This window comes from Mastigoproctus giganteus, chromosome 10 (genome assembly GCF_048544385.1).
Source record: "Mastigoproctus giganteus isolate SK-2022 chromosome 10, ASM4854438v1, whole genome shotgun sequence".
In the NCBI taxonomy this organism is placed as follows: domain Eukaryota; kingdom Metazoa; phylum Arthropoda; class Arachnida; order Uropygi; family Thelyphonidae; genus Mastigoproctus; species Mastigoproctus giganteus.
Window position 1 is genome coordinate 54401137 of NC_143584.1, and position 15962 is coordinate 54417098.

The following is a 15962-nucleotide window of genomic DNA, read 5'->3' on the forward strand; positions in this document are numbered from 1 at the left end:
AAGAACAAGTTTTTGCAGCTCTTGAAATATTACCCATGGGATTCCCTCAAAAATATACCTATTCAGAACGCCACGTTTCTACTAATAAAATGGTTGAATCAATTAAAAATAGAGTCGGAATCCAAAGTCGTAAGACTTTCTTTTCAATCCAAACCATGGTTCAAATCCCATCTAAAACCATACTTTAAAAGGAAACAAAAATGTCACATGCAGTGGAAGAAGTACGCCACTTCATCAGCATACATAAAGTATAAAAAGAGCAGAGCATTGTTTCGGCTCAAAAAAATTGAGGCGTACAAAAATTATTTGGGAACTGGAAGGATAAATGCTAACTTATAACTAATTCTATTTTTCTTCTATTATCCTCAGCTTACCTTGGAACCTCAATAAGGCTGTTTCTGTGTGTTCAAATTCCAGAACAGGGGGTCCTCACTTCCTTCCAAGGTCCGCAAGCTATCTGCTGCTCAATAAATTTATTTTATTTACTTTTTTCAATATCAGAAGATTCCATGTAATGAGGATTTTCTTTTATTCTTCCCCCAAACCAGGATAAGTCCGGTTGTTTACTATAGAGCTGTGTGTATTTCTCTTGAATGATGAGACATATATATTATCAACATAACAAAGTTTATTTCACTGTTAGGATCATAAAGAAAATACAAACACTAAATAAATAATGATTATACAATTACCCACAGCCTTTTTCTACTCTACAAAATTACTAAACTCACACATACCTCTTCCTTTCTATTAAAGTGCTTTACAACAGTGGGAACTTATCTCTCTCTCTCTCTCTCTCTCTCTCCTTTTACTTATATTTGACTTACTTTCCTAAAGTGTCATACAACTTAACACATATTTACACACACACACACACACACACATATATATATATATATATATATAAACCTTACATTCCATCCCTCTCCTGGCAACATCAAATTTGGCATACAACCTTCCCTGTCCCTTCGGAGCCTTCAGTGGGTTATGAACAAACTGTGGTTGTTCCCTCTGAGCACAGACTATTTGTTAACAACGATAACACATCTAATACATTATTTTACATATGCTTCTACTATAGATGAATAACTTGCTCTCTCACTCTTTTCCTCTCTCTCTACTACTGTTTCTCCCTTTCCTTTAAATACAGTATTCAGTTCAACCTACTAACAGTCCTATTCATTTTCCCCGCTTTTCAATTAGCATAATCAAAATTTTTTTTCGTCTTACTTTCTATTTTCTTCCCTCTGCCTCGATGGGGATTTCCTGCTTCATGTCTCCTTCCAGCGGTCATCTCCCTGGGCCTGGCCTTTACGCACATCTCTGGACTGTTCTTTGTTGGTTCTTTCCACAATACAAGGGTTTTGCTTCTGGGATGCTTCTTTGGCCATTCCTTGGAACACGAGCCGATTTTCTCCTGAATCGTTTCCCTCACTCTACTGTTATTAATACCCACTGAACTGTGCTGGCCCCGTTCTCATTGCCATCTTCAAAAATCTCCGTCCTCCAAAAAATTCCCCACACACCTTCCAAAACCAGTCTCACTCCCCAAAGATTTTGTCTCACCCTCTTTCACTCTTGTTTCTCCTTTTAGTTCATCCCTCTTCCCCCTTTTCTTGACCAATCAAATCACCATTAATTTCTCTTTTTTCGTCTTTATTCTTATTCGCCCAATTCTTTTTCCGTTGTTTCGGCCCCCGTTCTGATTGGTTATTATCACAACATTGATTGCAATAGGTTGCTCAACTCTGAAGCCTACAGGAGTCAGATTTCTAATCTAATGATGAGAAATAAAACTAGCTGCTGCCTACAATCCAGTAACTGCATATATATATTTTTTGATCATTATAATTCATATTCATTGTTAATGTATATATAGAATATGCTATGTATTTGTTTTTATATTTTTCTCCTTTGTACTGAATTTATACCCCTAGCCTATTGCTGTGATGGGCTTGCTGTATTTGCAATAAATGAATATTTATTTATTTATTTATAATCAATGTGAACTGAACTAACTCAGTAATTCCAATTGCAGTCAACACAAAATTAGTGCCGCCTGCGGTCTTGCTTTAAATGTGGGGATGATATTAATACTTGTGGCTTAGTTAGTCAAACTAAGGATTAGCCAAGTTGAAAACTTTGCTGACATCTTGAAAAACTTGACTGCTATTTGAACAATTTAATATTACTTTCAAATGAACTTTATTTTTAGTTAAAACAGAAGTTGTGATACTGAATCTGCGAGCCTGATTGCACGGCTAACCTAATTCCTGAATAACTGAAATCGGTACCAAACACTTCTTAATATATTCTATACTCATTCAAAGCTCTGTTAATCCTGTCTTATATTTTTATGTGCAATATCTTCTTGCTTTTGTCTTTAAGGCTTCCATAAAAAATCATTCTGTTGTTTCAAAAATCAAAATACATTTTTTAATGCTGCAACAAATGTACGTTGGAGTGAGTTCTGGATATAAAGACGTTCAATTTATAATTCCCTCCTTCCATTACTGTACATTGTTTAGTTCCGTGAGGTTTGGTGTGGCAGCTCCGCATTTCTACAGAAATCGTGTTCTCAAGCTATTCACGAAGTAGTTGTAGAATTCTTATAGTCTGAGTTGAGTAGATGTTTTCCTGAAAAAGGGCCAATCGTAAACTTGGTTTACCAGTCGTAACTCCCAGATCTTTCGCCACTGATTAAAATGAAAGTTGCAGCCTTCAATACTGACAGAAGCAAAGACAATTTCCGAAGCCAGTGTCTCTGCTTCGTCGAATCCATGGAGACCCTTACAGAATTCCACTGTGATATTAGGTTATGTATCAGTAACAGTTATTCGCATTTTTACTCTTCTCTTTCGGCAAGAATGAAAAACTACGAGTATCTGGTTTCTTCAGATACACAGAATATGTTCATATGAATTGCATAAATTTCAGAAAATTGTTTCGAGTAACTTTTGAAATAGGCAAACACAGAAATGTTAAATACAAGCATTTCTGTGTTTGTATTTAACAAATTCAAAAGCAGCGCAAGCCAAGGGAAAAATCCTCCAAAGTATTTATTATTATTATTATTATTTTATTTATATTTATTATTATTATTATTATTTATTTATTTTTTGTAAAAATGATACATATCCTTTCAACTAATTCAGAACACAAGTTTCAAGATTTTTTTATTTCATAAATTTTTTCTTTGCAACTTTTCTTACCTTAGCTGCAACGCCAAGGTCAATTTGGATCCATTCCATGGCTGCCCTGTGACCTGCACACCAAGCACGTCCATTTGGCTGAAACAAACGAGCATGTCTCATATGACATCCTGCATCTCGATTAGAGGACACAACGGAGCTGACACTGATCTGCCAATCCTGAACACGGCCTGTCATTAGGCCTAATGAATGGGTGCAGCCTGAAACATACGTGAATAAATCTACAATGTATAACTGATATCATTGTTTACTTATTCAAATCATAAAAAAAATAGGGAAAATAGCGGACAGGACCGTGCAATGATATTTTTATTTATTATTATTATTACTATCGGTTTATTAACACAAGGTTCACCCCCTAGGAGGGTGTACAGAAATTTTGAAATATACATTATACACTTTTGTACAAATTTTCAGATCTTTACAATATAATTATTGTATTATAATAACTAATAAATAGATATATATATATATATATATACACATTTACTTTGAAATAACATAGATCTTAATAATTGAAGAGTTAAATACACAGGTTGACTTCTTTATCAGCAACTAACATAACAGATTTATTTATTTTCATTTATTATTGCATTTAATTGTTCATATCATACAAATTTCTGATAAAAACTGCTCAATTTTCACAGCAATCCTGATGATTTAGTCCAGATTTGGTCTATAATTTGGCTTCTGTGGGTTTTATTGACTTCAAACTTTACCGGATCAATGGAGAAGGTGTTGAAGTGTTCAATTGTGTTACATGGAAACATTCCTTTTAGGGAGTCCAAGTTTGATATCTTAAGTGGGTGATGGCTTCTATTTCTTCCTCTTGTTAGTGCGATGATATCTTCTATTGATGGGGCATCAATCTGGCAAGTTAGCAGCTTGGTGAGTGTTGACAGATTTTTTTTGAGGACAGTGAGCTTCCAGGAGGTCATGCCTAGATTGACTAGGAGAATGGATTTCGAGATGGTGAACGGGTTCCCTCCCAGACGGTTCAGCCACCGCAGAATCTAAGATTCCATTGACAGAAATTTGTTACATCGAGAGGTAGATGCAGCGGACCAGATTTCTGAGGCATATAGTAGTATGGGTGTGTGACATCTATTAATGTATTGTACAATCAGTTTGGTGTTGTAACCTGCGAGCTCATGGCGGATAGCCCAGAAAGCAGCATAGGTCTTCTTCTTTGCCTTTAGGAAGTGTTCCTTGAAATTTAAGTCTTCATCCCACGTTAGTCATATATACCATTGATGATGGTATATCAAGCTTAATGTCCAGTTTGCAGACGATACAAAGGTTAGTAGGGTTGTTAAGGACACTACTGACGCTATGCTGCTGCAACAGGATCTGGAAAGGTTGAGCAGATGGGCTGAGAGGTGGAAAATGAAGTTTAACATTGACAAATGTAAAGTACTACATATGGGAAACATCAACCCCAGAGCAACGTATCAACTCTGTGGTACTACACTGACAGTGGTAGAGAATGAAAAGGATCTGGGGGTAATTGTGCAGGCAGATATCAAGTTCTCTGAGCAGTCCAGACGGGCTGCAAGAGTAGCTCATGGTGTCTTGTCAATGATATACAGGAATTTTTCTAGCAGGGATAAGGAGGTGATTATTCCCTTGTATAAGATTATTCCCTAAGGTCAGGCCACACCTTGAATACTGTATACAGGTCTGGAGGCCTCATTTCAAGAAGGATGTAGAGCTGCTGGAACGAGTACAGAGAAGGGCAACAAGATTAGTGAATGGAACAAAGGGTTGCTCTTACGAATAAAGGCTTAAGTTTTGCAAATTACAGTCTGGAGACTAGGCACCGGCGAGGTGATTTGATAGAGGTGTATAAAGCCTTGACTGGTTTGAGTATGTTCAATGCCAATGGGATTCTTCCTCTTGCTCAGAATAATCACCTGAGAGGGCATAAACTCAAATTGAGGAAAGACAGATGTAGGATAGATGTGCGGAAATTTGCCTTTAGCCAACGGGTAGTTGGTTGGTGGAACAGACTTCCATCCCTTGTTGTGGAAGTTGATAGCCTAAATAAATTTAAGACTCAGCTGGACAGGTATTTCAAACAAACAGAGGGGTGAAATGGGAGTGTTTTTTTTTTTTTTTTTTTTTGGCTGATGCTGCATAAGCTTGCTTTCTTGCATCATATGCCTCTACTGATGCTAATGCTAGTCCCAGGTCAGTATGAGATGAAACTTTGGTGACTGACTCACCATTAACTGTAACTCGAATGTCATTCTTGACCTTCCTCTTCGTGATTGTCATGTGGCCTGACTTGGCATTGTTGAGTTGGAGTCCAGCTCGCCGTAAAAAGTCAATTAACTGTTGAATTTGCTTGGAGGTTTCATTATTAATTTCTTGTATCTGTTTGGGGTCTTTTGAATTGATAAAGAATTTTATAAGGAGCTGAAATCTGGATTTTTTGCGAGGAATAGTTCAAGTAGGATTGCAACGAGTGTTGTCGACATCACTCCACCTTGAGGTACACCCTTTGTTGCATAGGTTATTTTCTGGTGAGTTCCATTGGCTATAATTAATAATAATAATAAGATTCTTTATTAACATAAATTTTATTCAATAGTGATTCCTTACACAGAAATCCAGAGGAATCTTACAATTTGTTGTTTATACAAGTGATTTTGTTTTATAAAAAAATAAATAAAAAAAATAAAAAATAAAATAAATAAATAATAATTAATAGATCAAAGCAAAGATGATAATCAAAATGTAAAAATGAAGTAGTAATTACAGCGAAAAAGGACTACAAGTTGAGCAGAACATGAAATGACATCGGTTAACTAAGATCGGCGAATTAAGTGTCTCCGCTGTAGTAAGGACTTCAGAATGCTGACAATTTGGTTAGATACTTTGAAATATTCTATTAAGATGCCTATAAGAGTAGGAATGGAGACAGTATCGAAGGCAGATTTGATATCGAAGAAGATTATGTCCAGTTGGGCCCTGTTATTCAAGGCTTTTTGTGCTCTGAAGAGTGACCAGGGTGCATGGTTGGTTTTGAGTCCCCTTCCTTTTATTAGAGCTAGGTTATCCATTTAAGAAACGCTTTGGGGAACTGCCCCCTTCCTCCTTTGTGTCTGGGCCCGGATGCGTGGCATCCATTGCGATCACCCCCCCCTTTTTGCACAGCCTTCATAGTAGAAATACTGTACACGAACAAAGGCAAAAGAAACCAGAAAAAAGGATAGGAACAGTAGAATTAAATCCAATGGGAGGAGGAAGAAAAGGTATTCCATATACTCTTCAACAACACTAGCCAACAAAATATATATTTTTCATACCACCACAATGAAAATATGTGATTCTGGAGGAAGTAAACGCGCTGATTGCGAAAATCACCATAAAAAGTCTCTATCACGTCTACATCAAAAGATATACCAACGTTTAATGTTAAAATAAAGGGATATATACGTATAATTCAAGTTTGTAATACAAGTGTAAAAAAATATACGTTCTCTATAAGTCATTTAATGTCGGAAAAATTATCGTAAATCATAACGAAATATTATATTTCAATAACATATAATCAGCATACCTGTAATTGTCCTTAAAAACTGTTTGCTACTAAGGGATTTTCTCTTGTATTCCTGCTTACTCTCCCTCAAGGAACCAGCAGTAATCCCCCATCATTAGAGGATCCCAGAGACCTTGGTAACGCTTTTTATCGTGGAAATATTGCAATAATAATAATACAAATGGATACATTGCAAAGTCGCCCTTCACGGCCAAGGCCAGGGGTTAACAGTAATAGTACAATATGCAAGAATAATAAATTAAACATAAAAAATGCATATGTGGACGAATAAAAGTAAATACAGCTCAACACTCAAAGTATAATACAATTATAAACATCACAATGTACAAAGAATATATAGGTGGAAAAGTGCAAGGTTGGTTGGTAAGCCATCTTCGTGTCATATTGCTGGCTTGCAGCATTAAGGCGAGCTTCAAGGAGAAGGATCAGGGACAGGGAAGTCCTGAATCCTGATATTTTTTAGCATGTAGAACCTTGGATATGATTTCATGACTTTCTTTAAGTCCAACTGAATGAAACACAGGAACTGATGGAAATGCGTTGCCATTATGAAGCAAAACTGCTTTTAAACTTAATTTTGAGGCATCTATGGATAAGCGCCATTCATCTGACTTATTCAGGACACCTAGTTCTTTCAGAAGTCCAATAATGTCTTTGAAAAAACACATACTGTCCTCCGTAGGAAAATATTTCGAAAACTTTTCATGTCTTTTTCGAACCACTGAAATCTTTGTTCCTGCTTCCAGTACATTCCGCTGCTGTAACCTAAAACCTAAGAGTTCAGCTTGTTCTTTCGGCAAATTTAAGTCTCGAGACAAATCATTCAACTCATTTTGTTTGATTAAATGTACCTCGCTACCTGAACTTACTGGATGATAGTCGACACCTTCTGAAGTGGAGACTTCCGTGGAATCCTCAACTTGAACTTGATCACTATTATCTTCCCCACTACTGCTATCCCAAGTTTTTTTTTTGGTGGGGGGGGGGGGCACTGGTACTGGCAAATCGTCACTGTGTGGAACGGCCTAATTGCAGAAGGTATATTTAGATATGTTATAGCGTGTTTGCTTTTTTAGACATAGCAGATATATTTGAAATGCAGAAGTAGCAATCATTAATGTGGTTAGATGGCTCCCCCCAAACAATAGGGACTGCAAAAGATAATGCTTTGAGTTTGTCATAACCACTTCCTAAAGTTTGCCGTACAGGTAATACAACACTTGTGAGGCGCCCAGGATTTGTCTTGATCACCAATTTTACATCTGAAATAAAAAGAATACGAAAGTACGAAAGATTTGTAATGTCATAGATATTTTTCCTTTGAGTTTTTTGGGTAAACCGTCCACAAATATAACCAAAATTGTCTGGACGATTGATACACTGTCAGCTTATTCATTGTAATACTAAATGAATTTCTGAAAATGTAAATTCAGTTTTGAACACTACAATTCTTATCACCAAACAGTACACAGACGTAGCAACTTGCTAGTTCTACTCGTGTGAAAACACTGAGAGGAAAAATATTTGCGAATCGGCAGGTAGAGCCGAAAATTATTTTACTGCTACCGCAAGGGTTATGGGGCCGCACCCTCCTAATCTAGAGGAGCTGTTTATAAATAATAAATAAATAAATTTTCATTTAATGCAACTACAGCAAGCCCATCATAGCACTAGGCTAGGGGCATAAAAGTCGGTACAAAGGAGACAAATATATATATAAAAAAATACATGGGATATTCTATATATACATTAACAACGAATATGAATTATAATGATCAAAAATATATATTGCAGAACATCACATTTGGCTCTCGGATGTAGTTACTGGGTTGTAGGCAGGAAGCTGTTTGTATATCTCATAATTTGTTTGGAAATGAGACTCCTGTAGACTTCAGAGTTGAGCAACCTCTTACAATCAATGTTGTGATAATTTATGAGGTGAAGGGATGCATTGGGGAACATCCTGTCCATTTGTTTTAGTCTGGAGAGTTTGGACTTGAATTGTTGTTGGTTTCTTGAGTTTTTCTCTGTTGGTGGGAGCTGTTATGTTGGCTAGGTTTGGTGAATCGGTTGCAGACGTAATTAACTTTGCAAGAAGCATGACTCCAGACTCGTTGATCATCTGTAGCAGAGGCTTTGTTTTTAAGTTTTTATAAAGCTGTTGCCTGGATATTGTACGGGGAAAACGAAGTTTATTGTTCAGCCATCTAAGAACCCAATACTCTAGGGCAAGGAATTTTTTTACGGTAACTTGAAGAGCCTGAGAACATGTCACGATCAGTTAATACTTGGAAAACTTTTTGGCACAGCCTACAAAAATACTCACCAAGTGTGCTGCTCCCTTCAAATTTTAAATTGTTGCATCGGAATTTGAACGTAAGAACCATAGGTAGAAGTCTGATTATGTTTGTCCCAAGAAAACCGAGGCCAGAATCGATTGCTAAAATTAAGAGAATTGGCTTATATCTGTTAAATTAAATCAGTATGTCATACATTCTTGGCTAGATTTTGCGAAATTGGCACATTTTGGTAAAAGTAACTCCCTCTGTATTTAATAACTGTGGCGTGATGTGAAACTATCATGGTGATTTTCGAAATCTACGGATAAAAACTGGTTAAAAACAGCATTTAAGTTCTTGGAGGTAAAAATCGTGTTAGCTAGTGTAATTAGATAAAAGACAGAGGGGTAAAAATAAAAATAAAAATGAAGGTAACACTTGCCTACCTTGAGTTAATGTGTGCAGGAATCCAAACAAACACCAGTATACTGTGAGTCGGCAGTCCATACTGCTTTCCACTGCAACGATACAAAACCATTTTAGAAAGATCTCTTCTAGTTCATCGCAATAAGAAATGTGATCATGATGGAAAGGAATCCGTTGCTTTTTTTAACCATGTTTGGGAAATAGAATAAGAAAATTATGCATACAAAAAAAAAAAAATATATATATATATATATATATATCCTTCCACTCTATATTCCAAGTACACCGAGATACAGTGGCGGACTGGTCAGGGTGTCAGCTTGCCCGATGGCAAGTGGGCCCCCTTAAACATTAGACAATATGTTAAAAATATTAATGACCTTTTAGTAGCTTGAAAATATAATTAAGCAAAAATTAAATGATAGCCTTATAGTTGTGGATGGGCCCCTTTTGTCTCCTGGCAAGCAATATTTTCAGATCCAGTCCGCCACTGCAGAGATATGACATTCAAAGGAGTTCAGTTTCATTTTGTGTCAATAGTTTTCAATTACGGTAATAGTTTCCTGATAATCTTCGTATTTAATTAAATGATTGCTAGATACGGCTCGTGTGTGTGTGTGTGTGTGTGTGTGTGTGTGTGTGTGTGTGTGTGTGTGTGTGTTACTTCGCATCGTGAAGTTTTTTACATTTCCAGATTTCACAGGCCTCACTCACCACATCCCATTTTTATTGCTCGTACGTGCCTGGAAAGAGTGCAACTACAACAGCTTTTGATGATTGGGGTGATCTGGTCTAGTAAATAGCTTAGAAGGAAGTCGGTCTATCTTTCCGGATGTACGAGCGAGTTTCTTGCATTTCATCGATATAGCGTTACTGCTGCTATCGAAATAACGCCTTGACGTTTTCAAGGCTTTATACCAAAATATTCGATATTAATTAATTAATAATAATAATAATATTGAAAACACTCTTTACACTCTGGAGCAGGATACATTACCAATATGACTGGCACCTGTCATATTGTGCATTAATTTAACCAGTCACGTTAGTAATGCAATAACACATTAATCTTTAATAAAATACACATGAGTACATTTCATCAACCAGTAAACCACGAACAGAAATCAGCTTCGAGACTTTAAGAAAAGCCTACCACATAAGAAGAGATAAAAAAAAAAAAAAAAGTTAAACTTAATACTTTCATGATTAAAAACATAATTTAGAGAAAAGTGCAATTTTTTAAATTTATCTGTCTGTATTGCTTGATCACTGATCTATATCAAGATCAAGTTTTAGATTAGTCTTCTTATTTCAGAGTTGGCGAGCAATTATTATATTTCAACACAACCAAGCAGTTCTGAATTTTAATTATTTTATTTTATTTATTATTATTGTTTCCGAGCTATTATTATTTTATAATATACCTTTCATTAGACTCTGATGGCCTGTATCAAATCCGTTCGAATCCCGTCGATGGCCTGCGTCATCGACGGAATTCGAACCCGGACCTTTTCCACCCGGTGTGGAGAGGACGGTGACGATACCACTGTGCTACCCACGTAGACACTCAAAGTAGCACTGGAGAACTTGCTCAAAGAGCCAACTAACAGAGTTACAACACTTCCTAGGGCAGAAATCGTCACCCTATGGAATAAGCTGGAATCACTGCTTATCCAGACTCACCTGGAAAGCGAAAAGGCAACCGCAAAATTGGAAGCCTACACTAACTGTGGAGTAAAACAAATGCGACAGCGCGACTCCACACAAGCGCTAAGCAACCCGCCACTGGACTTTATTCCCGGATTTCAGGAGCTGGGCTACCAGACAAACAACCAGGGTGCCAACCTATGGACTACACTGAAGAAAACACTATCACCCAGACCTAACCTAGTGGTACTTAAACCCCTCACCAATGAAGGTCGTATGTCCAGTGAGGAGGTCAAGAAGACCGTCATGGACTCACTGACAAAAGATTAAGAACACTAAAATCAAGTCAATTCGCAAAACGCGAAATACAGGAGTAAGTATATAGACAGCCACAAAAGAGGATGCTGAGCTGATTGTTAAAGACCCTAAAATACCATCTTTGTGACTCATGGCCGAGCCCCCAGACAAAAGGGCCCTTATATACTGGTACTAGACGTGGACAAGGATCTCCCTCCAGAGGACTTGCAAAACGAAAATTTCCACACAAACTTAAAACAGGAACTCCCGGATGAAGAACCGACTTCTCACATAATCCCTAAATTCCGAACAAAAGCGAGAGCTGTGCACGCCATTAACTGGGTCTTCGAGCTATCACTCAAGGCCTGGAAGATCCTCTCCCAGCAAACAAGAATTTACATCAACTGGGTAGCCATCGCGTTAGGGAGCATGTGGCTGTCCCCAAATGCTTCAGGTGCTGCCGTTTCGGCCACACCATGCACACGTGCAAGCAAGAGCAGGCCGCCGTAGCCTAGTGGTCAGGCGCGCGGGTGCATAAGTACACGTGCCTCGAGTGACCGGGGTTCAAGCCCGTGACTACTGAATACGGTGCTGTTTCTTGTATTCTGTCTATCTTGTGAACTCCGGTCGTCCCGGAGTATAAACAGAAAATTTATTTATTTATTAAAATCAGTCCACCTGTGGCCACTGTGCCGAAACGGGGCATAAATACACTACTGCCCAAAAAAGTTTCAACTTCCCATGTGCCAATTGCAAGGCCCTAAAGATGCCAGCCAACTACTCACTTCGTGCCAAGTTTATCTCAAAGTTGCTCAGTTTATTTCAAAGCCAGAAGCGCTCAACAATCAAGAATAGAATATGGGGAGTAACAGACCAAGCCTAAATATCCACACCGTGAAAATAGCACAACATAACGCTCAGAGATCCAAGGCTGTTGCCGCACAACTGGCCAAAAAGGTGGAAGAAGAGAACCTAGATGTGCTGCTCCTTCAGGAGCCATACAGTGATATCCCTTGAGATTTAAAGTGGTCCAGGTTGATGGTGACACACCCTGCCTGTGCCGCGATCGTCGTTCGCAGTCCTGAATTGACTCTCACCAAAATCACTGATCTGTGTACTAGCTGGGCTGTGCGCGCGCATGTAATCTCACCACTGGAGCAATTCTACATATCTTCGATATACTGTCGACCAGGGGAAGATATTTTACCTGCCACCCGATATCTACAGACCATCCAGCTACAAATGCCAAATGCAGAACTCATTGTGGGGGTTGATGTTAATTGCAGGTCCCCGACTTGGCACAGCCAAACTCAAGATCGCAGAGGAAATAGAATGGCCAACGTCTTGAGGACTACCTGTCCAACAACAACCTGGTCATTCTAAACAAACCTAACTGTTTCCCAACTTTCTCCAGTACCCTGTGGGAATCTACCGAAGATGTGACAGCCTCTAGCTCCATTGCCCAGCATCTTGCAGCCTGGACAGTCTGTGAGGACTGGACCACCTCTGACCACAGGGTACTGAATTTCCAACTACACCGTTCACTAGTCACCCAACCAACCAACCGAACTCAATCAAGGAGATATGACCTGAATTATTAAGGAGGAATTTTAAGGAGGAATTGACCAGCGCAGCCAGCCGCTTCAACCCTAGCGGCTTCAGCCCAGACCAGCATCAACGCACAATTACACAACTCGTCAGTAATGCTGCAAACAAGGCTATCAAAAAGAAGAGTTCACACCTGGTACTGTCCCCTGGTGGTCTCCTGAACTCCAGGCTCTTAGATGTCAAGTCATTTATCTATGAAAATGCTATCACGTGCAAGGAGAACATGAGGCTTTACTGCAGCAATATCGATTAACCAGGAACCAGTACACCACAACAATAAAACAGCGAAAAAGGCGCTCACGGGAAGCCCTGGTAACCACAGAAGGGAACTCCGACCCCTGGGTGGTTGTGTACAAGGTGACTACTAACAAGCTACTAACCAGAGGCGAGGTCGTATCAACCACAAAATTACCAAACGGACTTTACTGATCGTGGCAAGACACTGTCAACAATATTTTAGACGGATTTCTCTTTTTTTTGCGTGTGGGGGGTATTTTTTTTCGTTCCCCCGCCACCACACTCTTTCCTCTGGTTAGGCATTGGGCATGCCACATTGTCTGCAGGGGCCATTATTCCTGTCGGCCCCTTCGAGTGTAAGTTATTGTCATTTGGGCAGACTTCTGTGCATTAAGTGTAAGTTATTGTCATTTGGGCAGACTTCTGTGCATTAATACGGAGCCCAATGCAATCCAAGTAGCTCTCAAATTCTCGGCTTGTGCTATTCGCCATCCGGCAGATACCTTCTGCTGATTTGTGGTCTTTGGACGTGATGAAGAATTTCACATCGTCAGCATATGTTGTAAAATTGTAGTACCGAGCAAGAAACGGCTCCAGGGCGGCTGCGAAGAGGGTAGCCAAAAGAACTCCTCACCCCCGTGATTTTTCTTTGTTAGGGTAGGCTGCTTATGTTTAACAAATTTCCTCATATATTAAAATAATTCATTAAAATCCTAATGCGGGCTGGAATTGAGATGTTGTCGTAGGCCGCAGAGATATCCAAAAAAAAATAATATCAATTTGTTTTTTCTCATTTAGTGCTTTCTGCACGCGAAAAAGGGTTTCCAGTAAGTTTGATATTGTTGATCTCCCTGAAATAACTGAGTGCAAATGTAGTGGTCTACGGCTGAAGCAGTGTTGCAGTTCTTGCAGCACTTATCCGTTTGCAGGAGCTCAAGAACTCAAGCAGTTCTTGAGCTCCTGCAAACGGACAATTTTTTTAGAAATTTTATCGTATTTTTGATTAATTAACATATTAATTAATGGTTTACAAATAGTAAACTGCTAGCTTGAGGAGATTCACAGACTAATAGATTAACAGCGGTCGCAGGCAGAGGTGAAAGTGATTGTTTTTTTTTTTTTTTTTTGGTATTTGTTTTTTAGGAGCATTAGTAACTAAGGCCATATTGCTCCGGGGATATGCGGTGGTCATTCCCTGACCTTTCCGCATCCTCCGTATTCGGTGGTCACGGGCTCGAACCCCGGTCTATTCAAGAAGTGTGTGCTTCTTGATTAGACACTGCTGCTCCTGCCCACCTGACTACGGAGGCGCCGTGAAAGTGATTCTTGCAATTCTTCTATGGGAATGAGCAGCAGCCTAGAAAGCGAGTTGCTGGGGATTTCGAGGACTGCTGGGAGTCTTCATGGAACAAGTAAATACATGGGCTGTTGGAGTAACTAAGAGTAAGAAAAGGTACATGTATAATTTTGATAGCTGACAAATTAAATGAATATTCTGCATATACATTCAAACATGGAGTTATTAAGGGAGGGGAAATGCCAGAAGTATATCAACCTCTGGCAGGGAGCTAAATAATTTTTTTAATACCTTACAGGAAAGCGGAGGAGAAATTGCTGAACGATGGTTCGATTGTTGATGATCCTGCTCAGATAACTGACAAATTGAACGAGAATTTTACATCTACATTCACACACAAGGAATTCTGTGGGGAAGTGAAGGCAGGAAGCTTATTAAAGTCTAACAGGGAGCTAAATGATTTTGTAATAATTCAGAGCAAAGGGAGGAGAAATTGTTGAAGTTAAACATAAGAAAGGCACCTAGGGTGGATGAGATCTATTCAGTTATATTAAAGGAAGCGACAAAGAAAGTAAGCAAACCCTTAGCCATAATTACGAGAGCATCCTTGAATTCACGGAAGGTCCCAACAGACTGGAAATTTGAAAATGTATCCCTAATTCAAAAAGGAGGAGCAAAGGATGACACGAATAATTAGACTCAGCATAGATTGGTTAAGGAGAAGTCTTGTCTGACCAATTTGATCGGATACTACGATGTGGTCACAAAGGAACTGGATGCAAAAAATAATTTTGATTTCATTTACTTGGATTTCAGGAAAGGTTTTGATACCGTTGCATATAGAAAACTATTGTAAAAATTGGAGCAGTATGACATTAAGAGCAAATTGCAACAATGGATAAAAGGATGATTGATTGGGAGAAGAACAGAGTGGTAATCAATGGACACTGCTCTTCGTGGACTAGTGTTATTAGTGGCGTACCCAAGGGTTCGTGTTGCACCCATTGCTGTTTTCCATATTTATCAATGATATCGATGAAGGTATATCAGGCTTAATGTCCAAATTTGCAGTTGATACAAAGGTTGCAAGGTTGTTAATGATAGTAATGACAGTATGCTACTGCAACAAGATCTAGAAAAGTTGGGCAAATGGGCTGAGAAGTAGGTACTGAAGTTTAATATTGGCAAATGCAAATTACTGCATATGGGTAGCAGTAACCTCACAGAAACGTATCAACTGGGTGGCACTACACTCGGGATGATAGAGAATGAAAAAGACCTGGGAGTAATTGTGTGGTCAGATGTGATGTTTCTAAGAAGTGCAAAAAAGATGCTAGTGCAGGTCATGGGTTTTGTCACTGATATTCAGGAATATTGCTGGTAGGGAAAAGGGT

General features: G+C 38.7%; 1 protein-coding gene across 1 annotated transcript in view; it reads right to left on the reverse strand.

Annotated features, from left to right (window-relative positions):
- Window positions 1-15962, reverse strand: part of LOC150079035 (lactadherin-like) — a 300762-nt gene that overhangs the window by 154479 nt on the left and 130321 nt on the right. Inside the window, exons 2-3 of the mRNA XM_090383407.1 lie at window positions 9503-9574; window positions 3213-3412 (exon numbers count right to left, since the gene is read on the reverse strand). Of these exons, the coding sequence (XP_090239533.1) occupies window positions 3213-3412; window positions 9503-9563 (261 nt within the window). The 5' untranslated portion in view covers window positions 9564-9574. The remainder of the gene's footprint in view (window positions 1-3212; window positions 3413-9502; window positions 9575-15962) is intronic.